A 23879-nucleotide genomic window follows, 5' to 3' on the forward strand; every position below is an offset into this window, starting at 1 on the left:
GCATCCGCGGGGAGTAGCTGGAGGAATGCGGCGCGCTGTGATCCGCTGGCCTCGCTTCCAGGTTAGCGCCTGTTCAGCGCGGGCAGGCTCCGTGTCCCTGTCCCTGTCCCATGCTTGCCGAGAGGACCCGGCAAAGAATTCACCTCGGCAGCTCCACCAGACGGCCCCGAGGGCCCCACGGCCTCCAAAGGGTGCGGGCAGCTCTAAGGTCGGAAGGCAGAGGCGTGCGTGCGTGCATCGCGCTGGCAGAGGAAGCCTGAGAACACCGCGACCTGCACACCGAAGGCCGGAGCTGCTGGCTACGGGCTGTAGTTACCAAGCACAGAAACCCACGTCTTACATTCTCTGGTTTTGGATATCATATATGTGCACTTTATTAATATCACCACTTAAACAAGTGCCAAGAAGGGCAGTCCTCTCCAGCAAAGGGGAAGAGAGCGGCTTCCCTCTCGCTTACCGGGGGCAGGCAGCTCCGGCGGGAAGACAACCGCACGAAGCTCCTGCCTCTCCTCCTTTTAGCCCTGCTGGTAACAGCAACCAGCAGTGCTCCATCCATTCCCCCTGTTGCAGAGGCACCCAGAAGACACCCCAAGGACAGCCAGAGGAGGAGGCAGACCAGGCACCGGGGGCACTCCTCTGGGGAGCAGCAGCACCCAGGGGTCCCGCAGCACGCGGCTGGGCAGGACAGCGAGCACCGCTTCGTGCGGCTGCTTCAGCCGCCGTGCTATGCACCGATCCTCCTGCAAGTTCTCCTCCGTGGCCATTTTTAATGCTCCAACTGCTTGGGTTGAGTTTTCTAAACGGCATTACAACCGTCCCTCCTCTCCAGAGGCAGCACAGCCCCCAGGGGAGTTGGAAAGGGGAAGCAGGGCAGTGAGGGCACTGTGCAGAGCAAAGGGGCACGCTCTGTCCGCAGTAACCTCGGTGCAGGAGCACTTTTAGGACAGCCGCACAACGAGCAGTGCTCGGCCTCCCCCCGAAAGGGGCAGGGGGCTCCGTGCAGCCCCTGGCTCCAGCCGCCGCCCCTCGGCAGCCACAGTGCACAGTCCAACTGAGAGGAGACGAGGATGCACAACACCAGTCCTTCCCTTATTTATTTTATTGCATTTTCTCATTGAAGAAGAATTCAGTGACAGTCACAAGTCAACTTAGGGGAAAAAAAAATAAAATACTCAGAACTGCTTTCAGGAGCAGGAGAATCAAATTAAGAGTCACATTTCTGGAGGAGCCGAGCTGCAACTGGAGCGCTAGAGAGAGACACGAGTGCTCCAGGAACGCACAAGCTTCGGCTCGGCGCCTCGCAGAACACACGCGAGGTGCGTTCAGTGCACGGGATGGTGGTGACGGAAAAACAGCCAGGAGGCAGTTGCCCTGCTCCCCGTACGAGACCGGAGGAGAGGGAAAGCTCTGCCGAGGAGCTGGATGTGCCCGACCTGCCGAGCCTTCTTCGCTGTGCGGTGCTGCGGTTAGGAGAGAACACTTTCATCTCCTCCTCCCCTCCAGACAGCACTTTTTTTTTTTAAACAGTTGGGCAATTGTTTCAAGGAGAAGTTTTAGGAGGGGAAAAAACACATTCCTCTGAAACAGCATCACTGCCAGACCCAGGACTGTGGGATCATCAAACCTGTAGCCACTTGCTGACCCCATGCTTAAAAAGCACCTCGGGTAACATATGTGAATTGTTTCGGGCGATAATAAAAGCAAAAAGAAAATCGGTGGCTCCTTTTCACAGGGGATAAAATACACCTTTTGATTTCTAACTCTCTTCTTCAAATGGTTTATTCTATGCTTCTCTCCCACGTGGAAAGGATGAAGAATTATCGGGGAGGGTAGTGGTTCAGGACAGTTTAAGTGTGCATGAAACGGCTGTTCACTCGCAGCGCTCCAGTTGTGCTCTAGCGAGATTGCCACAAAACCACGACACTACTCATTTATTCAATAAAGTTTCATGAATTCCAGCTGGAGACTCCTTTTTTTCGTCCCCCAGGGCCAAAGGGAAGCTTACTGATATTTTTCATGTTTAGGATGTGGGGAAAGACACACAGGGACAGTGAAACACATTAAACTGTTGGTTTTCTCTTCCCCCACTCCTCCCCCTTCCTTCCAGAAGAAGGGAGTCTTCCTATCCCCAAAGCATATTAAAGCGGACTGCACATGAACAGCAACAGCTAGCACTGACCTCATTTATCTCTCTGAACCCCCGTACACCATATAAAAGTTACCCTGCGCTCACAGCAGCAACCACAAGCTCAGCTCCCAGCTCCTTTAGCTGGCATTAAAAAAGGTTTTGTTTGGTTGTAGAAGAGCGAGAACATCCACAGCGCTGCGGGAAGAAAGGTGAGAGGAGACCGACACAACCCGGCGATCGCTGCACTCCCTGGGACGGCTTCAGGCTGCCTGTATTCGCAGCTGATCAGTTGTCAGCTGAAACAGAAAGAGGAGACGCAGCACCCGACAGCCACTGCCAGCAACCAGACGCCTTCCCAATTTACCTAAGGGCTGCTGCGCAAACCTACGTTTGGAAATTTCACTGGTCACCACCAACACTTTGATCCCGAAACAGCAGAGGACCTGATGGGAACTTCAGCAGGGCAGCGGTCAACAACACGAGTTATCGAGCATGGTGGTGAGGACCACAGCTTTTCAGTGGCTGCAGTTTATTTTCATGTAACAACTACCAGCAAGAACTATCGGAAGGCTTCCCCGCTTCCAAAAATCAAACCTCTTGCTGAAGTCCGTAGTGCCAGTCAGCTTCGGAAATACTTTTCTCCCACAACTGAAGAATGGCTTTTCTGCTGCGTTGGGTTCGGGTGACATCATCACATCCAGATGACTTCAGGCAGACGATCTCTGCTGCTTTTCATGCCCAGCTGCTCCGTTTAATCCCTGCTAAGACCGTTTTTCCCCTTCAAGCTTCTTTAAGCATTGCACTGGGCGACTTGTTTAAAACACAGCCCTTGTAAAGGCTCCTGGCAACTCTGAAATGAAAGTGTTTCCTACTCTTCCTACTAACTTCAGAGGATAAATTGTTCAGCTGTCACAATTTAACTGAGTGGAAAACGTTAACGAGTTGGATGAGAAGCCAGGCCACAACACTCCCGGAGTCCCACACCAATTCCCCTCGTCTTTATTCAAGCAAGCTCTCCTGACACGCTCTTAGGGATAGGCCAAGTGTCACCGAGCCCTGCACAACAGCTGAGTTCCTCATCCCAGTAAGACAGCTAACGAGTACATACCAATTAACAGCTACTAATTAAGGTCCTATTAACCAAGTAGAGGATGTTAGTAACATCCACCGGGACGTGTACAGTAGAACAAGACACAGCTCCTGGGCAGTCTGCGTGAAGCTTCGCTTTCCCTTCCTGTGGAGACGACTGCTGCAGCCGTCAGGGTGGGTTCCCTCCTTCGTTTTACCTCTGTACGCTGGGAAGCGTTGGTCATCCTTCAGTTCAGTTACACGTCGTTCGAAGGCATAAAGATTTTTATGATTAACACCCACCTTTAACAATACCTAACGTTAGGCAAAATTCCACACATCCTAAATGACCTAATACTGCCTGTTATCAAACACACTGAAACAGCACGAGGTAGAACAAGTCCTCTCACTTTAAAGCTTTCACATGCTCTCTTTAGAAGTCTTTTCCCCACTGTATTAACAATTTCCTCCATTATTCAGAAAAACCTGAGAGCTTCCCTTTCAACAGCGTCTGAGGAACAATTATTACCTTCAGAACAGAAACGCAGAGCCACACGCTCAGAGCAGCAGCCAGGTGTCCCCGATCTGGGGATCAGTGAGATCTCAACAAGCGCCGCTGAGAAACTCTGCTGAGGCTGGGCGATGACATATGTCCTACTGCAAACAGCGAATAAGCACGGGCATTTTGAGAACGGATAATTTCAGTTTCTAATGGACTGGCACAACGCTTTTTGTACAAGGAAAGCCTCTTATAAGGAGATGCCTCAGCCGTACAAATTTGATTTGAAATGCCATCCACAGTTGCACTGAGGCTACTCAACACAAAGCTGAGTTAAAAACAAATAAGAAATGTCTCTTACGCTTATAAAAAAACAGTGAGATTTCTTTCAAATCAGCCCTGATCATCGTGTTTCTGATTTATGCTTGCTTCTGAGAGGCGCAACATTCCACCATTTATTGAAACCTCTCTTGAAATTCTTTCTCAATACGAATTCCAGTTTGATATAGACCTAGTTAGCAGATTCCAGCTTTGTTTGCATTTCAAAGAGTTCCCTTATGCTAGGAAGTGAGACAGAAACGCACCTCTTGCTCAACATCTAGCTGCTTTTGGGGAGACAGATCACAAGGTATTCCGTCCTGAACTCTGGCACGGGTCACTGCAAAGCAGACTGAACGCACCAGTTTCCTTTCTGCAGCACCTAACCGAAAGGCAAGGCCTGTTCCAGGTGTTAAGGCACAGGGGGAGCAGTCCCTGACTTGGGCATCAGTCTCTCCCATCTGCCTTCTGGTTTTGAATACAGCCTTCCACGTAAGGACGTGATGCAGCACGGTAAAAACTGACCCCCAAGTTCTCCGAGGCTGCTGATGGTCCTGCCAAACAGCAAAGCTGCACTCGAGCTTATTTCCTGCAGGTCGTGCCCAAGAGGCCCCGCAGGCCGGGCACGTTGGAAGTGCTGTGCTAGGAGAAGTCCCAGCCGGCTGCTCTCTGCCTCCTGCTGAGGTTCACAACGAGCAGGAGGGCACCACGGCTCCTACCTGAGGTCACATCTACCTTAGAGCCACCAGCCCACCTGGGTCCTTCTGCACCTCCGTCACATCAGCGGACTCGTACTCCGAGGAGCAGATGCCGGCAGAACCCCCTGCCATCACCCAGCCTGCTCTGAAGGGAAGCAGCACAGAGCTCGGTCTGGAAAACTGAAGATCAGGTTAAATCTGCAGTCTCTAGCTCCAGGGCAGCACAGGGCAGTTCAAAAACAAGTTTCAGTGAGTGGAGAACTGAAGGGGAGGGATCAGACAAGCCTCCAGAATGACCACACGTGGGAAGAACAGGGGGTTCCCAAAACTCACTTATTAAAAGTCATTTCGGCCAACACAAAACCCAGAAGCGAAGAAAAACACTGATAGGAGAGGTTCTACCTCCTTTATGCCCCACGCTGCTGACTATTAAACTCCCTGCTTGAGAGCTACGTACAAACCAGTCTGGGTGAAGGCATAGCCCTTCAGCAAAAGGGAGGAACACGCTGATTGTACATACAAACCTTCAGACCTTCCCTTACAAAAGTCCTGTGGTCTCCAACTATGAAAGTAATTTTCCTTTCATTGAAAACACACCACCCACATTACCCGTAAGAAAAACTATTATAGTTTCTATTGTAATAAAGCATCAAATGGAGTTTTTTCCCCGCATGAAGTGAAATCACAGCAGTTTAACTAGTGGAAAGAACTACGCTTAAGCTAGCTAGGCTCAAGTTTAAGCACCACCGTAATTACCTATGAATAGCAAAGCACCATAAAACAGTGGGAAAAACCCAACTGGCTAGCACTGACCCCAGCTGCCACACAGATGCATCAGGACCAGCAAGCACAAAACCCAGCCCGATTCCTCCCAAGCCCTTTGATCGTTAACACGTGGATGTGCGCCATGCCGCAGCCTGCTCCTTCTGTCCACGGGTTTGTGCTCAGAGACAGCTCGGTCCCCATAACAACTTCCAAGCAAAAATACTTATTTATAATGGGAACTATTACATAAAAACTAGTCTATGTCATAAGCTCAACCAGAAGGAAGCTTTCCTCCCAGCTTATCTGATTTTCTATTCATTTAAAATATCATGTTTCGGAAGGCCACTTTAGAGTTCAATTCACACTGCTAATTTTCTTTGGCAAAACCCCACGTTATCTACAAACATTGGTCGAGAACCCAGTTACAGTAACGTGATACCCACACCCTGCTGCACAGCAACCGGATAACACAGGGACACGGAAAACGTCGATATTCCAAAATAACAGCAGGTAACAGAGCTGCTACCGCTGCCGGTAGCTATGGGTCTGAGAGACGCAAGACTCGAAGAGCGAGGAGCAGCGGCGTGGAGGCCGGCGGCACCGCAGCGCAGTGCACGAGGGGCCGGGCATCGCCTGCCTGGAGAAAAGCAAGCAGGAAAATCGACGGGTCTCGATCAGAGTGTCCCAAAGGGGATTTCAGAGGTCCGGCTCAGCTGAATCGTGACGGGGTTTTTCCTCAAACTAAGGAGCATCTCATCGGTGTGTGATGCTGGAGCGACACTACAGCAGGGATACCAGACCTCCCCGGTGTTAAAGCAGTCAGGGAAGTCTCACCATAAAATACATCATTCCCAAGTTTCTCTCTGAAATCAACGCTTTTTCCACTATATTTTTCTCATGCACAAAAAAAAAAAATAGATAAAAAGCCCCTGAGAACAACGAGTTTAAAAACCAAAGGTCAAAGTTATACAGAAAAAGTGTTCTGGGAGTTTATACCAAAGGTTATCTTATTTTTACACAGGGTCTGCCCCAAACAGACTGAACCCAACCTTCAGCAGTGCCTGGCAGTACATTCAGCCTGGCATTTCTGCCAACACCGAAGCAAGATTTCGGCAGCAAGCTCAGGCAAGTGACTGCAGGGAGCCTGGAGGCAGCATTGGGAACCCGTGGCCCCGCTGTTCCGGGGCCAAACCCACCCCTTGGTCACGGATAAAGGTATCCCTTAAATTCCTCCCCTGAACTTGGAAAAAGTCCGCCAGGCGCAGATGTTTCAGACTAAGGACTCTGGACTCAAACCAGCATTTTTCAACAAAACTTGGTTTCATGAGAAAATTACCAACGAAATTTTAAGATCAAACACTGGAGTTGTTTCAAAACAATGTGATCTATGCAGCCAGACAAGACGTACTTGATAATGCCCCCACACTTTGATGCCAGCCGGTTCGCATTACGGTATCAGTTTTGAACTATGTGATTTACTCCCTCATGCTAGAGCCTTTCTGACACAGCTCTCGGGAGAGTCCCGACTGCTTCCACGCCCAAGGCCCCCGCTACGGCACAGCGGAGGATTACCCTGGTCCTTGATGGACTCGTTCTGGTCCCACTAAAAAGTGGGGCGCTGGGGGCTGTTAGCACTTCACATCGCACCCGCGGGTCATCGGGGCAACGTTACAGGACCGGAGTCAGAGAGCAAGGCAAAATATTCTTAATACACAGCTCAAACAGCATGACGTTTAGAGCAAGGCTTATTTGTCTTGGACGCACAGGAACAAAACACATTTTAACGCATCAGGGATTCAAAAAAGGTTATGCTAATATGACTTATTCCACCTAAAACTCCAGCTCGCAAGGAAGTTATATTATTTATAATAATAATTGCAGTGCAATTATTTTATCTGCTTTTAAGTGATCTTAGGATGCTTTAAGGTATCAACTTCAGCATCTTAAAAGCATCCCGTGCCATGTTTATGTCACATTCCCTTTAATTATGTTTGACTGAAGCGCAGTTTTGAGCAAGCAATTGTTCCCAGCGCTCATTTCTGCTTTCATCTAGTTGCAATGAACTGTGTTGTACCCATTCTACAAACAGTTAGCCGCGGGGCTAATTTCAATGCTTGAGCACAGCCAAGTATTACCTGCCCTTTCCAGGCTGTATCTACCAGCAGATTTCACAAATTGCAGCAGTATTTAGGCAAGCCAGAAAGCCCCACTTCCTCTTCAAACGCTGCACGACAGAGATCCGTTTGCGCGCGAGGAGTTAGCAGAGCAACCAGCTTTATCCTGCTGTCTGCTTCTTGCTATGGCCAGAGCACTACAAGATGTTTCATTTCATTTCATTTTCTGGTTCTGAGAGGTGCTGATTACCAAAGCGATTCCATATGTTACGTTATTTATTGCGGAACAGATCAGCACAGACCTGAAGCTGCCCGGCAGCTGATGAACATGGCCGGGGCTATCAGATCCCGGCACGGCCGCCACGGGCTGCGTGTTCAGAGCTGCTCTGCAGCAGGGCCGGGACGGAACAGCCCGAACCGTGTCTCAGGTGGGGACATCCCCGATGCCACCAAAGCCACCCCAGCTCCCTGCCTGCACGGCTCTGCCACCGCTGCTCAAAGCACCCGCAGGCAGCACAACCCCACCAGGCTGCAGGAAGCATTGCCCCGTGCCCAGCCTCCTCCAGCTCTCCCCACTAACCCTACATCCCACCCCGCCACCTCCCCTCAACTCCGCACCCAAGCTGATTCTCACACTGTATCTACCTGCCCCTAAAAAAAGAGGGTCTAACACGGGAGGCGCTGAAACCCCTGCACACACCACAGCCACCACGGCCCCTGCAGGCTGAACTCTCTGGCACTGGAACATTAAAACGCAGCATCCAGCAGCCCAAAACTGCAACGCAGATCCTCCTCCCAGTGCCGTACCTGCAAATGGTGCCTGTTGCCTGCCACCCTGAGCCCAGCTCCCCTGGGGACACCAAACTCGCCTGCTATCGTGAGCTGCACTGAGCACCGGCTCGGTGTTGGCCGAGCCACCGCCAGCGGCCCCAGGCAGAGCGAGCCACCAGCAGACAGCTCACCAGAGGGCTCCACAAAAGCATCCGAGGAGTAACTCGTTCTACTCAGCGTCTGGGAGAACAGGAGAGTCAGCAAGGAGAGTTTCTTCATTCAGACACGAGGAGAAATGGGCTCGAGTCGCATTTTGAGATAATGAGAAATACAGGAGAATCTGCAGGAGAGAATTCACCAACTGACTCAGCGGTGAGTAAATTAGGTTCAAAGCACTCTTCGGATTCCAGCAATACCTCACGATAACAACTCGGCCAGAAACATGGTTTTCTTATTCTCTCCTGTGTTGTAACCGTTCAGGTTTTGACCCTACAAGTTTTCTGGGAAATCTATTAAAAGCCTATTTAAACATCCAGCAGCCCACTCACCAAAATCACCATGACGCCAGAGCATATGGTTCCTACCAAGCATGACTTTCTTCTAAGCCTGAATATTACCTTCTTCCCAATAACGCTTAGGCACGCAAGTTATCAAGTGACGCAGGACGGAGGAATCACCTACTGCTTCCCCATAAATCCTCAAAAAATCCTCTCAAGAAGGGAAGAGACAGAGGAAGCGCTGAAGTTAGTCTTATAAAGTCTAAACTCTCAAGCTGCATTTCATTGCCACAAATAGGATATAGCCTAAAAATACTGTTTTATTTTTAAATAAGTAGTGCTTAATGATTCAAGAGTAAAATATTGCCCAGAGACAGCGATGATATATCATCATTGGAAAATGCTGAAGCAGAACACGCCTCAGACACATCCTGTTCACATTGAACGCAAGCTTACAGAGAACAAGCTAGAAACAGCTTGGGACCCAGTCTCTAGCATGCAATTAAAACCTTCCCTGATTCAGCTAAAAAAAAAAAAAAACAGACAGTACTCATGGAGAATGAGCCAGATAGATAATACCAGAGTATTATCTGTGAGGGGAAAATAAATAACGTTCTACAAAAACTTCCACAATAGTCTCCTAGGGCTGCTAGGACAGGCAGTTCTACAGGGGACAATTTATTTTCTGCCTTTCTTTTCTACAAGCAGAGGCTGGGATATATAATTCCAGTTGCTCGCAGACAGGTATGCAATTTACCAAAAAGGAGCTGTAACGGGGAACAGGCTGGGCTTGTGCCTTTCTGCTTCTTTACGATGCATGACAGACAGTCACCATAAGGAAGTAGGAAAGCAGGCTAGGAAAATAAATCCCCTCTCTACAGACTCAATCTGTGATTTTGAACAGGGAAAAGCTAAATTAACATGGAAAAAATCATCAGAGTGTTAAAATATCTACAATTACAGTTAGGTTTTGTTTTCTTTTTAAACAGCTTAAATCAAACGCCTGAAGAAGCAGATGGGGAAAAACCTCTCTTTTGCTAAAAGTTGAGGCTTACATCCCTATTACAGCTTTCCATAAGCCCTGCTACAAAACTAACGACAAGACTTAACGATCAAGACGTTTAAGATCATAATTCTTATCACGAAATCCTGCAAGGCTTAAAAAAAAGAGTTAGAAACTAATTTTTCCTCAGCAGTAATTTCCCCAGCATTTCGGATCACCATGAAGACAGATGAAGGAAGACAGCTTCCCCCCCACACAGCGGTATGGGTGAGGTAGGGATTGACTAACTGTGGAAAAATCCACATAATTGAGAAGACAAATGTTGAACAGTTATTTTACGGCTTGAACTATTCAAGGAAAAACGCTCTCCGTGCCAAGAGGCCAGACAGGCTCATTGTGTATGTGTGTTAGTATGTAGGAGCCCAGTCAAATTTCAGAAGTGTAACGCTTTCATCCTCATCCAGGTTGTGCCTTGCTGGTTTATCTGTTTCTGTAAGCACTGCACAAAGCTAGAAAAAATACCGAAAGAAAAAGTATCATCTCCCATTATTATGTGTACACAGAGCATAACAAAAATACACACACAGGCTCAGTAGCGTGACCTGCTATTAAGGCCATTTGTTGCTTCCCATGAGAAGGCCTATTTTCAGTTGCTCAAAATGATGAAAAACTTTTACGACTCGGGCTCGAGATTCCCAACTTGGATGTCTGCTTCCAGATGAATTTTTAAAAAAGAATATATTAAAGTTTCAGCCAAAACTTCTCAGCCATTTCGGAACAATGCTGTTTTCTCCACGTTAAGACTCTCCAGTGGCCTCAGGAGCTGCAGTACCCCGATGCCTGCCCATTAGCACAAGTTAGAGAGAGATGGAAAAGGACCCAGAAGGGGAACCAGTTGAGCAAGAGCGCTGGAATACTGAAGGGTGGTTTCAAAAGCGAGGATGAGACGTTCAGAAGGGGAGATTAAAGACCAGCTCAATAAAAGCAGGAGAACGACAAGTCTGAAGGAAGCCAAGCTGCAGAAAAGAAGAGGCGGGAAAGAAAAAGCTGGAGGAGGTCACAGCAGACAGTAAGAAGTTGTCTGGTCCACCTCCTGCTCTAACTCGGCTCAAGCAACACCACTGTCCGGCACAAACATGTCCTCGAAGACATCGCACAACCTCCGGACACCGACCGCCTCGCTGCTGGTGGCGGAGCTTCCCTGCTCCGTGGGCCGCCGCTCCAAGCGGCCTGCTTGGGCCTGCAGGAACCTCGCGCTCCTGTCCCGGCCCTCACCTCTTGAAGCGGAGCCACCGCAGCAGTCCATCTTCCCTTGCGGGTCACGGCTCAGTGTTTAAGTCATGCTTTTGCCTGCCCTTGGGGCCATCCCCACCTGGTCCACATTACCTTGAAGAGCGCGGGACAAGCTGCACACTGTCCCTTCTCAGCGCCAAGGCGATCAGGATCACGTATTGTCCAGGCAGCAGTGGTTCGCACAGGGCCCTTTCCACAGTATTACAGTACTCGGTCACGTTCAGGTTGTGACCCCATACACTGTACTCCCCAAGTGCTTCTCCTAAGGATTAGTTGCTCATTTTGAATCAGATTAATCCTCGCAGAAGCGTCACCCTTTACAGGTGGCCTGACTGAATTTCACTCTAATTCGTCAAGATCATTTGGAGGAATTCTAGCACTACTCTCAGCATAGCTGCAGTCTTTCCCATTCTTGTATTACATGGGAGTTGAATAAGCACACTACATACTTCATCATCTGCGTCCTTAAGGAAAGAGCTGAACAGAACCAGCAAGACCTATGCAGCCCAACTCAACACAGCCTTCTAATCCAATTATGAATCACCAGTCCTAAATTTCTGAGTGTAATTATCCAATCAACTTCACATCTATTGAAGATGACTCATTTGAACCCACGCTGCCATGGACGACTTACAAGAATGTCTTAAGAATGGTTTTGATTCTGTCTCATAAGTCAAACTGATGTCTGCTTCTTTTCCCCTACTCACAACGCTCTTCCATAGAATGAATTCAAGCTTATTTGACACACCTGATCCTTAAAAACGAGAGCCACTGCAGATCTCTCCTCCCATCAATACTTACAAATGGCCGTTTGTCACGCCAGAGCTCTCAGCAGCGTTTGGCTGCTGGAAACCCACCCTACCAGAGCCTGAAAAGGAACACAAAGCCGCTTACGCCTCACTCTTAACGCTGCTGTCAGCAACTGTCCGGGAAGCCCACTGGCAAGACAGCTCACACCTCCCATGCTGCTCCGCATCATCCAACACCGGTAAAATTACCCCGTCAGCCTCCGTTGCAGGGGGCCCTGCGTAGGTGTTCTCATCAGGCTGCTGACCCACGTTTGGAGACAGATCCACACTGCACTTTTCAGGTTTTGCCAGTTTTCTGTTTAAGAATGGCAGGAAATTTTACATATACACAAACACTGGAAACACTGAAGCAGCAAAGTCATGGACATAAAAGGTTAGGAAATGCTACAAATAACGCTGCTTTGTGTAGATACTTTTTTTCATTTTGAAAAAATGAAAACCTAAGTTTTCATTGCACATAGCCTTCAGCAGGCAGCACAGACATTTTGTTTTGTCCTCCTCATCCAGCACAAGGCTGCATCTCTTATGGACTGCACACCGCTCAAACTCTGCTCTGGAGAGTTAAAAGCTTCCTTGTAGGCCCTCCAACGGCCCTCTTGACAGGAAAAATGAGTGTATTTTGATTTTGACAGCTTCCTTGGGATATGAAACACCATCAGTCCCAACCCAGAAGGAAACAAGAAAATTCACAGATTCACAGATTTTTCTAGGTTGGAAGAGACCTCAAGATCATCGAGTCCAACCTCCGACCTAACACTAAGTACTCCACTAAACCATATCCCTAAGCTCTACATCTAAACGTCTTTTAAAGACCTCCAGGGATGGTGACTCCACCACCTCCCTGGGCAGCCCGTTCCAATGCTTAATAACCCTTTCGGTAAAGAAGTACTTCCTAACATCCAACCTAAAACTCCCCTGTCGCAACTTTAGCCCATTCCCCCTCGTCCTGTCACCAGGCACGTGGGAGAATAGACCAACCCCCACCTCTCTACAGCCTCCTTTCAGGTAACTGTAGAGACTCAGCTGCTCCTCGTAAGACTTGTTCTCCAGACCCCTCACAAGCTTGGTCGCCCTTCTCTGGACTCGCTCGAGCACGTCCATGTCCTTCCTGTAGCGAGGGGCCCAAAACTGAACACAGTACTCGAGGTGCGGCCTCACCAGAGCCGAGTACAGGGGCACAATCACTTCCCTCGACCTGCTGGCCACACTGCTTCTTATACAGGCCAGGATGCCGTTGGCCTTCTTGGCCACCTGGGCACACTGCTGGCTCATATTCAGCCGACTATCCACCAATACTCCCAGGTCCTTCTCGGCCAGGCAGCTTTCCAGCCACTCATCTCCCAGCCTGTAGCTCTGCTTGGGGTTGTTGCAGCCCAGGTGCAGGACCCGGCACTTGGCCTTGTTGAACTTCATGCAGTTGACCTCAGCCCATCGCTCCAGCCTATGCAGATCCTCCTGCAGAGCCTTCCTGCCCTCGAGCAGATCGACACACGCACTTAGCTTGGTGTCATCTGCAAACTTACTGAGGGTGCACTGGACGCCCTCATCCAGATCATCAATAAAGATATTAAAGAGGACCGGCCCCAGTACCGAGCCCTGGGGGACTCCACTAGTGACCGGCCTCCAACCAGATTTGACTCCATTCACCACAACTCTCTGGGCCCGGCCATCCAGCCAGTTTCTAACCCAGCGAAGCGTACGCCAGTCCAAGCCCCGAGCAGCCAGTTTCTTGAGGAGAATGTTGTGGGGAACGGTGTCAAAAGCCTTACTGAGGTCAAGGTAGACCACGTCCACAGCCTTTCCCTCATCCACCAAGCGCGTCACTTGGTCATAGAAGGAGATCAGGTTTGTCAAGCAGGACCTGCCTTTCATAAACCCATGCTGACTGGGCCTGATCGCCTGCTTGCCCTGCAAGTGCCGCGTGATGACCCTCAAGATAATCTGCTCCATGAGCTTCCCCGGCACTGAGGTCAAACTGACAGGCCTATAGTTCCCCGGGTCTGCCCTGCGGCCCTTCTTATAGATAGGCGTCACATTGGCTAGCCGCCAGTCAACCGGGACCTCCCCCGATAGCCAGGACTGCCGATAAATGATGGAAAGCGGCTCGGCCAGCTCCTCCGCCAGTTCTCTCAGTACCCTCGGGTGGATCCCATCCGGCCCCATCGACTTGCGCACATCCAAGCTCCGTAGCAGGTCGCCAACCATTTCCTCATGGATAGCGAAGGCCACATCCAGCTCCCCATCCCCTTCCACCAGCTCAGGGCACTGGGTGTCCGGAGAACAACCGGTATTGCCGCTAAAGACTGAGGCAAAGGCGGCATTAAGCACCTCAGCCTTTTCCTCATCCTTAGTAACTAGGTTTCCCCTCGCATCCAGTAAAGGATGGAGATTCTCCCTAGTCCTCCGTTTCGCGTTGATGTATTTGTAAAAGGATTTTTTGTTGTCTTTAACGGCAGTAGCCAGGTTGAGCTCCAGATGAGCTTTGGCCTTTCTAATTTTCTCCCTGCACAGCCTCGCTACATCCTTGTAGTCCTCCTCAGTGGCCCGCCCTTTTTTCCAAAGATTATAAACCCTCTTTTTTCTGCTAAGCTCCAGCCGCAACTCTCTGTTGAGCCAGGCCGGTCTTCTTCCACGCCGGCTCATCTTTGGGCACGTGGGGACGGACCGCTCCTGTGCCATCACGATTTCCTTCTTGAGGAGCGCCCAGCCTTCCTGGACTCCTCTGCCCTTCAGAACTGCCTCCCAAGGGACTCGGCCAACCAGCGTCCTGAGCAGCTCAAAGTCAGCCCTCCGGAAGTCCAAGACAGCAGTTTTACTGGTCCCCTTCCTGGCCTCGCCAAGAATAGAGAACTCTACCATTTCGTGGTCACTCTGCCCCAGACAGCTTCCGACCACCACATCTCCCACCAGTCCTTCTCTGTTTGTGAAGAGAAGGTCTAGCGGGGCACCACCCCTGGTAGGTTCACTGACCAGCTGCGTCAGGAAGCTATCTCCCACGCTCTCCAGAAACCTCCTAGACTGCTTTCTCTGTGCCGTGTTGTGTTTCCAGGATATGTCCGGGAAGTTGAAGTCCCCCACGAGGACAAGCGCCGACGATTTTGCAACTTCTGTCAGTTGCCTATAAAACTCCTCATCCGTCTCCTCATCCTGGTTCGGCGGTCTATAACAGACCCCCACCAGGATGCTAGCCTTGCCGGCCTTCCCGCGGATCCTAACCCACAGGGATTCAACCTTATCATTCCCAGCCTGGAGTTCCACAACATCAAAAGATTCTCTAATGTAGAGAGCCACGCCACCACCCCTTCTGTGCTGCCTGTCCCTCCTGAAGAGCCGATAGCCAGGCATTGCAGCACTCCAGTCGTGGGAGCGGTCCCACCACGTCTCCGTGATGGCAACCAAGTCGTAGCCTGCCTGCTGCACAATGGCTTCCAGCTCCTCCTGTTTGTTACCCATGCTGCGTGCATTAGTGTAGATGCACTTCAGCTGGGCCATCGCCTTCTTCCCCGGCCTAGCCATTGTTTCCCCCGGCACAGCTCCGACAAGCCTTGTTTGAGCCCCGTCCCCCTTCTTACCTAGTTTAAAGCTCTCTCTATGAGCCCGCCAGCTCCTGGCCTAGGATCCGTTTTCCCCTTGGAGATAGAGACCCATCTGGGGCCATCAGGCCGGGTGCCGAGTAAAGCTCCCCATGGTGAAAAAACCCAAAATTTCTATGCTGGCACCAGCCTCTGAGCCACCTATTAACCACATGAGCTTTCCGCGTCCTCTCCGTGCCTCTCCCTTCCCCCGTAGGGATGGACGAAAACACCACCTGCACTCCCGCTCCCTCCACCAATCGTCCCAGCCCCCTATAGTCCTGTTTGATGGCCCTGAGGCTTCTCTTTTCAACATCATCGCTGCCAGCCTGGACTATCAAAAGCGGGTAATAGTCAGAGGGGCGAACCAGGTTTGGAAGCTTCCTGGTAACGTCTCTGACCCTGGCCCCAGGGAGGCAGCAGACTTCCCTATGTGTGGGGTCAGGCCGACAAATAGGGCCCTCCATTCCCCTGAGGAGGGAGCCGCCCACAACAATCACCCTTCTTTCTTTCTTGGTGGAGGCAGTCCTGAGGCGTGGAGTCAACTTCCTCACCTCAGGCATCCTCCCGGGTAGGCTTCCTACCTCATCCTCACCCACCGGTCTCTCCAGCTCCAGGGCCTCAAACCTATTGTTCAAGGGCACCTGGGAAGGCGGCGCCGGAAGGGGAGGGCATCTCCTGCGAGGTCGAGCAGGGACCTGCCTCCATTCCTCCTCAACTCGCAGGTCCCCTCCCTCTGCCCGATGGCAACAGGGCAGGGGGTCCACCCCCCTTTGGGGCATCTCACCCTGGTCCCTCTCCCTCTGGTCCTGCAGGGAGTTACTCCACCAGTCTATCTCCCGCTCGCACTCCCTGATATCCCTCAGCCTCTGCACCTCCTCCTTGAGCTCTGCCACCATGCGGACCAGGTCGTCCACCTGCTCGCACCTCACGCAAGCAGTCTCTCTGCCCCCCGCCGATGGCAGCAAGAGGCTCAGACACTCCCCGCATCCGGAGACCTGAACTGCCGCATGTTTGGACGGGCAGTCGGTCTGGGTGTGCACTGACTTCCTAGAGAAAGCACCGTGCCTGGTGGAGACCATCGCAGCCCAGCTGACGGGAGAGTGTCGTTAGAGGAGTTAATTATTAAAGTTAATTAATAAATTAATAGTTAAGGTGTATTTTGGGTGTCCAGTAAATAAGGTTTTGAACCTCTCACAAAGCTGCGCATATAAAGCAAACCTCCTCCGTCCTTCCAATCAGTACTTCCTATTGCCCTGTACTTCATTACACCCAGGGCATGGTCCTCACCGATTTCTGGTAAGCAGCAGTGTCAAAACCTCTGCAGACCCTGCACCGTTAGGTCAGACACCCAGGAGGAAATCACTTTTAAGAAAGCTTGGTTAGGAGGGGTTAACCAGCATCACTCAGAGCTCCCAGCAGAAGCAGAGATAGTTTTATGTGCTAAGGCAGTGTTCTGCCGCTGCTGCCATAAAAACCTTTTACAACTGTTACCTTAATCACTAAACATTTCCCCACACCTGGAAGAAGTGGAGCAGAGACTTGACAAATAGTTTTCATCACTACATAAATTCAATTCAACCCAGAAGAGATCGAGTCGTATGCACAAAGTGAGGCAGGACCTGCAGAAAAAAAAATGTGTGATTGTTTTAAGCCTAGAAATACACACGAGGAGAGTGTCATCTAACCTCAATTTTGGCACTCCCTAACTTCTGAGTGTTCATATTGAGACTGAGTATTCCCCTATTTAGATCCCTGATGACAAAAGGCAACGTTTAACACGGGTGTTAATTTTTCCCCTAAGAAGGGTTAACTCCAACTAAACAGCATGCAATAAAGACAGAACATTTCCCAATAAAACTGAAGTCATTCCTATTCTATACAATAAGCTCAGGAAGCAAAATAAAAATCTATCTGCATTGTATGAGGTCAGTCAAGCTAGGGATGGTTATTTAAAATCTGAATATTAAAAACATATGCTTCTCTTCAGAGGCTTTTAAAGAACCTGAAGCTGCCAGTGCTCAGCATTTCTCAAGGAATGCTGAACACCTTCAAACCCACACCAGAAGACTCGAGCCACCTCACATGGGGGGTCAAAGGGTGGAGGATTGTACTCTATCTGATGAAAACTGTTTAGACAAGATGAACACTTTTAAAATTTTTAAATTTAATCTTTAATCATTTCTTATTTACAAACTAACCCTAACAATGAGGTAATATATCCATTGCTCTACCGGTTTTAGTCTCATAACTCATACATACTCCATACACAATACTAATTAGTTTGTATTACATCAAAATGTTCTTAATAAACAGAAACGTGAAACTACTTCAGGGTTCCATTTTGATTATGCAATAGCCATGTAAAAGAATTTCTAGGAGGAGCATTTCACAAATACCAAGTGGGCTCTCTGCACCAGAAGCGATTGACTTGTGATTGAAGACTGCCCGAGGAGGTACAAATCGGATCCCTGATGTAGAAGTTGTTTTCAACAAGCCACTGCATCACCAAGAACATTTTCACTCATTTTCTTTGATTTCACAAGAATACTTCTGTACGTGTATACGGAGCAACACCAGAACAGGGCTCGAGTGGCATCAACAGATCGTGCTTGGACAGCACCGTGTCAGGTTCACGGGGACAGCTGAGCCGAGTACACCTCGGGCTTGCACGCTGTCTGCTAAGACACAGCAACCTATCTGCAAAGCTATTAAAAAAAAAAACAAAAACAAAAAAAGACAGCTAATGCTTTTTGGTTGGTTTTAGAAATTTCACTGGTGAGAAATTGAAAATCTTACATAACTGCGTAATCAAAACACCATTACGACAGCTCACTTACTTAAGAGCCATTTTTTGTTAAGAACGTCCTGAATATTCACTCTGTGTACAGCTTTCCCTTGACCAGCAAAAGGACATAAACAGTCGTCTTTTTTTGCAGCTCATCCATTTATGAACATATTTATGCTCTGACAAGTTTTAAAGGGGCAGGGAGCAAAAGAATCCTGTTTGTATACCAAATGGGGAGTAATATGGTAAAAATGCCAAACACTACACATTTTGCAAGCTACCAGTATTTACCGTTCATCATTAAGGGTTGTATATTCTCATGCAAGCATGCCGCAATGAGAAAACAACATCTCTATAAGGGTAAAACAAACAGCATTTAGAATTTCTGAAAGCATTCTTCCAAAAATTATTGCACTAGATTAGATTGCCTCATCAACAGGGCCAGAGGACATTTGCACTATTTTCTTGCCTTTTTTTTTTTTTTCATGTAACAGATGAAAGGAATACAGAAAGTTTTCTGGGGCCAAAATCGGAATTAACGATGGGAAAATTCTTTTGCTAATCCCCCATCTCTCCCACTGCTAGCAGACTCCCGAGGCTGGAAAAAAAACAATGTCTCCTGGTACCCTGCTTCTACTTTGCTCATCAGTGCAAAATACTACGCTCAGGAGGTTTGAAAAGGACCCTCAGCTTAGCACAGAGCCATAAAATCTCAAGGACAGAGCTATAATGAAAATCTGAGTAAAGAATGACATGAGACTCCAATTAAAACTTGGAAGCATCGCAGTGAAATCAAAGGGTAGGATTCATTTGCTCAGGGCAGATGTCTGCAAAGCAGCCACCTCCGTCCGAGCCCAGGCTCACTTATGATCAGTGAGGAAAAACCAGGCTTTTCCAGGGCACGGCCGCTCTGTCCTGAGCTGGGTGCATAAGGCAGGCTGGAGGCATCACACCAGAGTCCCCCCTCTCGGTGCCTGCCAGCTGGCATGGCAGCTCAGCCACCGGCTGAAAGGTGGGCTCAGAGGAAGCTGGTGTCCCCCAGCCTGCCCGAATCAAACCTTCTGCAGAGCCCAAACTTCCCCGGATGGCAGCAGCCGCCCCACGAGGCTCATTTCCAGGATGCCTTGAGATGCCCTCTTACAAACCTCGAGCATTACTCCTTGTCATGCCTGTCAGCCCACCAGTGAAGTAAAAATAGATACTGCCAAGTAACCACCCTTCTAAAAGCGAAGTTTAATCATTTTTCAGTCATTTAACAAACACAAAAGAATTTACACGTACCGGCTCTACTCAAGAAGTAAACTTTGCATAATTAATCTGGATGCCTCCACTACTTTCTGCGGCTGGAGAAATCTGCAAATGCACAGCTACACCAACTGGTACTCAGGGGAAAATGCCTCCGGCTAGCCTGAAGAACTGGGAAGTGCAAATAGCTCAGCGAACAGAGAGCTTGAACTGCTAGGGAAGGAAAAAAGCACATTGTCTGGAAAATAATTACACTTATCCAGCGCTCTGAATTGTGTTGCGTTAACTATCAGACACCATCAGCTACTTCTGAATTAAGCTGTATTTTATCGCAAGCTCTAGCTCCAAAGCCAGAACGAGCTAAAGGCACCTAATTAGTTGCAGAAGGTGGGAATGTCCAAAGCAGGTTAGCGATGTGGAAGTCAAGCTTCCCACAGAAGCATACAGCTTGATGGAAAATTTGACTCAAATAAAAAGAAATATTGATGCAGCACTTAACGAAGACGAACTTCCCCTGCCTTGCCACAATACAGACGATGCCATTATCACTCAGCACGAGGAAGGAAAGAGATTCCGAGCAAGGGGAAATTACAGGGCAGTTATGCTCATCAACCTGACAGTGTAATAGTGACACAATATTGGCAAAGTGCCTGAGAAAAGTCTGCGGACAATTAAGCACAGGGCATAAAATAAGATGCGTAAAGGGAAAGTAGACGTTGGAAAATATTGCTAGGGATTTCAGCTTTTCCAGCGTGCCAGTGGCATGAGACACCCTACCATATCCCCCATATCCGCAAAAGCAAAGAATTGCACCAAGTCGGAGAAAACATGGAAGTTCAACTTGCTTGGTAGTAGAGAAGCCAAGCACTCAGTGCTGTGACCCTCCGTCTGCAGAAGTCAGACTGCTTCCCTACTTTTTCAGGGTGCCAAAGACCTATAAACAAGGCACTCTACATGACTGGTAGGTAGGCTTTATTCTTGCGATTCTGGGGCAGTGAGCAGCACAGACAACTCCGCGTTTTCCCTGCCCGCAGAACCTAGCCTGCAGTCAGCAGCAGGCAATCCTCACAGCTTTTTACCCCCAGCACTTGGGAAAGCTTTTCTTTTGAGAAAGAGTTGCTTGTAGGTCCCAGAAGAGCTCATACAGAAACAAAGAATTTTACTCTAGGCTTTGTAAATATCTGCAAGACAAGCAAGTCAAACAAAACTGGCATTATTTGCACTATTTGTGAAAAGGAGGGTTAAATACATTCCCAATTTCAGAGACGTTTCAAGGCTTCATTGCTAGAAAAAGCCTGGTATGGTCACGCAGAAATGCAATGGTACAATGCACATAACCTTCGGAGTCCCAGAACATAAGGATTTGGGGAACCTCCCCCGACCCCCAAGAGAGGGAAATGGGACACAGATTATATATTTTCCTGATGAGAAACCAAGGTTTCACAAAGAATTAGTAAACACACTCATGCTTCCCACCTGTTTTCTATTTAGAGAAAAAAAACAATTAATGTGACTTTTTAAACAACAGTTAATAGAAGAAACTTATGAAACTGAGATTTCTAATTGAAAATGTCTTTACTCAGATGAGGCGGAGGATCAAAATATGACAAGAGCACTAAGCATAGTTTCTCCCAGCTGTGCAAACCATTTCTTAACAATCTTAAGATTAACAATGACATATTCTAGACATTTCTCATCCCTCCTGGATTTAGCCAGAACATGTATACAAGGCAAACACGAGAAAGCCGCAGCCTCACTTCACTCAGTTGGAACGGAGCTCCCAGGCAGCACTTTCTGTTACGTGATTGTTAATTCGGGAACCCCCTCGCTACGAGCAGGCATGCCGAGAAATACAAGGGAAAAACACAGGTCTGCGAAGAAGCCGATTTAAGCGTATCATTTATTAGCAAGTAAAAGGACATTTACCTTCTCAGTGGTTAAGCACAACACAACCCAAAGATAAACCATATGGCTCAAGTCTTTGTGCAAGGGAGAAGACTGGCAGGGCTCCAAGGCTCTAATTGAACTATTACCATCTTGTAAGAAATGAAAAAGTCAGAAGGACTAGAGGATCTGCTCTCCTAGGGACAGTTGATGTCAGGCAAACAATTAAGTGAATAACAAAGCACATTTAACAGGAGAGCAATTCCGCCATTTGGATACTGGCTCTGTTTAAAGAAGTAAGTACTATTCTATTTCAATATTGCACTTAACTTGATCCTACATTCAATTCACGAAGTCTTCAAAATCCAAATTATTTGTAGCAAACAGTACAATGCTTCTCCTTTAATTGCTGGCTCAAGATTTTTCCATTCAGCTAATAACTAAAGACACAGAGTAAGAATGTTCAAATGAAACTCAGAAACAAATAAAAGATTGCCATTTAAAAAAAAAAAGCCATTAGAATAGAATCACTGAAAAATGCAGAAGATCCAAGTATAAAATTAATTTTGTACTATGTACAAACAACCTCCAATCCTTGTTTTCCCAAAGACAGCTTTCATAAAAATATACCAAGTGTTACAAATTTTACGCACAAGTAAGGCAAAATAAACAGTTCATGAATGCATAGAATCTGCAGGAGTCGTTGTTACAGAAACCTTTACAGTATTGTCTTGTTACTTTGTGGGTGAAAAAGCAATGCCATTGTATGAAGACTAAAAGAAATGAAACAGTCTTACATAAAAATAGGTCTCTGTGGCTCTTGTTCTTACCATTCTGTTCATCCAGCTCGTTCCCAATTTCCTGTCCCATTTGCTTTTGCCGGGATATGATTGAAGAAAGAGCGTCAAGTCCAGCATCTTGCTCTGCATCAGAAATTACATGAAATTACGTGAAAAAAATTGCCAGTAAGCCAGGCAACGTACCACAAAAGATGTAGAAGTGAAGAAAGATCTACTCTGTGTTTAAAGAGTTAAAAGGTATTAAGAAAAAGACATCAACACAACATGAAAATGAATCCTTATGGCAACGACACTCCTAAAATAATGTGAATGATGGGTAATTAATTTGTCTGCTCTGGCTGGGACATTTAGCTGGGGGTCCCAAAAAATCCAAGAATTCAACATCCAGCTGTTACTCAATCATAAATGTAGGAGATTTTCTGGCACACACATACAGATCCCTGATTAGCCTTCTTAAATTTTCCAAGAAACTTTTAACATGAATAAAAGACAAACAGGTGATGCAAGCACCAAAGAATTCAAATAGATTTTTAAAGCTGCAAGAGGATACAGAGCGCATGGAAGAGAGCCTGAGACAGAGGGGACAATGCGGGCAACTGAAGTTTGAGGTGCTCCCATCAGCTCTGCAGGCACTCCTCTAGGAAGCCCCGTGTTATCTCTGCTCTTGCAGTTTGGTGGTGCTGCACAGCCCTTCGCCAGCGCCTTAACTGTGACGTGCAGCTCTCCGTGCCCAGCGAAGTCACGAAGCAGAACAAGGAGAGGTGCTGTAGGCAGGACTGTCAGCGGTCCGACCAAGTGAAAAGCAGCGACGTTGCACAGAGTGAGACCGCCTGAGAGGGCAGCTGGCTGCAGCCAGAGAGCCAAAAGCCATAGCGGATGGTCAGAACCCATTTGCTTCCCTTCAACAGGGTGAAAGCCTAGTCACCAATACGTTTGTTTTTTTTTAGCTTCCCCAAAGGAATATCTGGGATGTAATCAAAACTGGAGCTTGAGGTTTCTCCTGGGGCATCCAAATAGAGTTTGTGCCATTCTCCTGAACCGTAGCTCTAACCTTTGCTCACACGCAGACTCGAGTGGGCCTTATCTGGAGACTGATTTCACTTGATCACTTCCAATACTTTAATTACACAGGAATTACCTCATTACCCACCTGGGGTCCTCAGGCAGAGGCTTTCCAACACTGCTAAAGTTAAGGAATCTATTCCTTATGCTGAGGGCCAAAATCTTTTTAGGTCAGTTAATTCTTACCTAATTCCAATTCAACAATACATCTAACACATACCTCGCTTGAAGCACAGCACTAATACCACTCCAGTCAGTGCAATTAATGAGATCTCCACTGCAAACTTAAACCATAACTACGGGCAAAATCACATTAGTCTTGTGAAAATCTCACCTGTCCAGGGTTAAATCAAGCTATACTCAGGAATTACTCACTCAACTTCACTAAAATGCAGACAAAAGACAATCATTGAATTACTTGCATCTGACTGTAAAGAAACCTCACAAGTTTATGTGTTCAGAAACACAATTAACTGTTTCAGTGGTTTCTCCTCCCCTGTCACGGCACAGATTACTCACTTCAATCCAAATGGAGATAGTTTTGAAAAGCTGCTTTGAGAAGATG

At 48.1% G+C, this 23879-nt stretch overlaps 1 protein-coding gene across 6 annotated transcripts in view; it reads right to left on the reverse strand.

The window, feature by feature from the left end:
* The window catches only part of STX8 (syntaxin 8), a 101693-nt gene that overhangs the window by 63243 nt on the left and 14571 nt on the right, over positions 1–23879 (reverse strand). For 3 of the 6 annotated variants that reach the window (XM_066980328.1, XM_048075962.2, XM_048075963.2), the window contains one exon: positions 22283–22375. In XM_066980328.1, coding sequence (XP_066836429.1) covers positions 22283–22375 — 93 coding nt within the window. Of the gene's footprint in view, positions 1–8397; positions 18244–19604; positions 21893–22282; positions 22376–23879 lie in introns of all 6 variants that reach the window. The other 3 variants (XR_010825956.1, XR_010825955.1, XR_010825957.1) reach the window with 3 other exon arrangements.

Source organism: Anser cygnoides, chromosome 19 (assembly GCF_040182565.1).
Source record: "Anser cygnoides isolate HZ-2024a breed goose chromosome 19, Taihu_goose_T2T_genome, whole genome shotgun sequence".
NCBI classification, from domain to species: domain Eukaryota; kingdom Metazoa; phylum Chordata; class Aves; order Anseriformes; family Anatidae; genus Anser; species Anser cygnoides.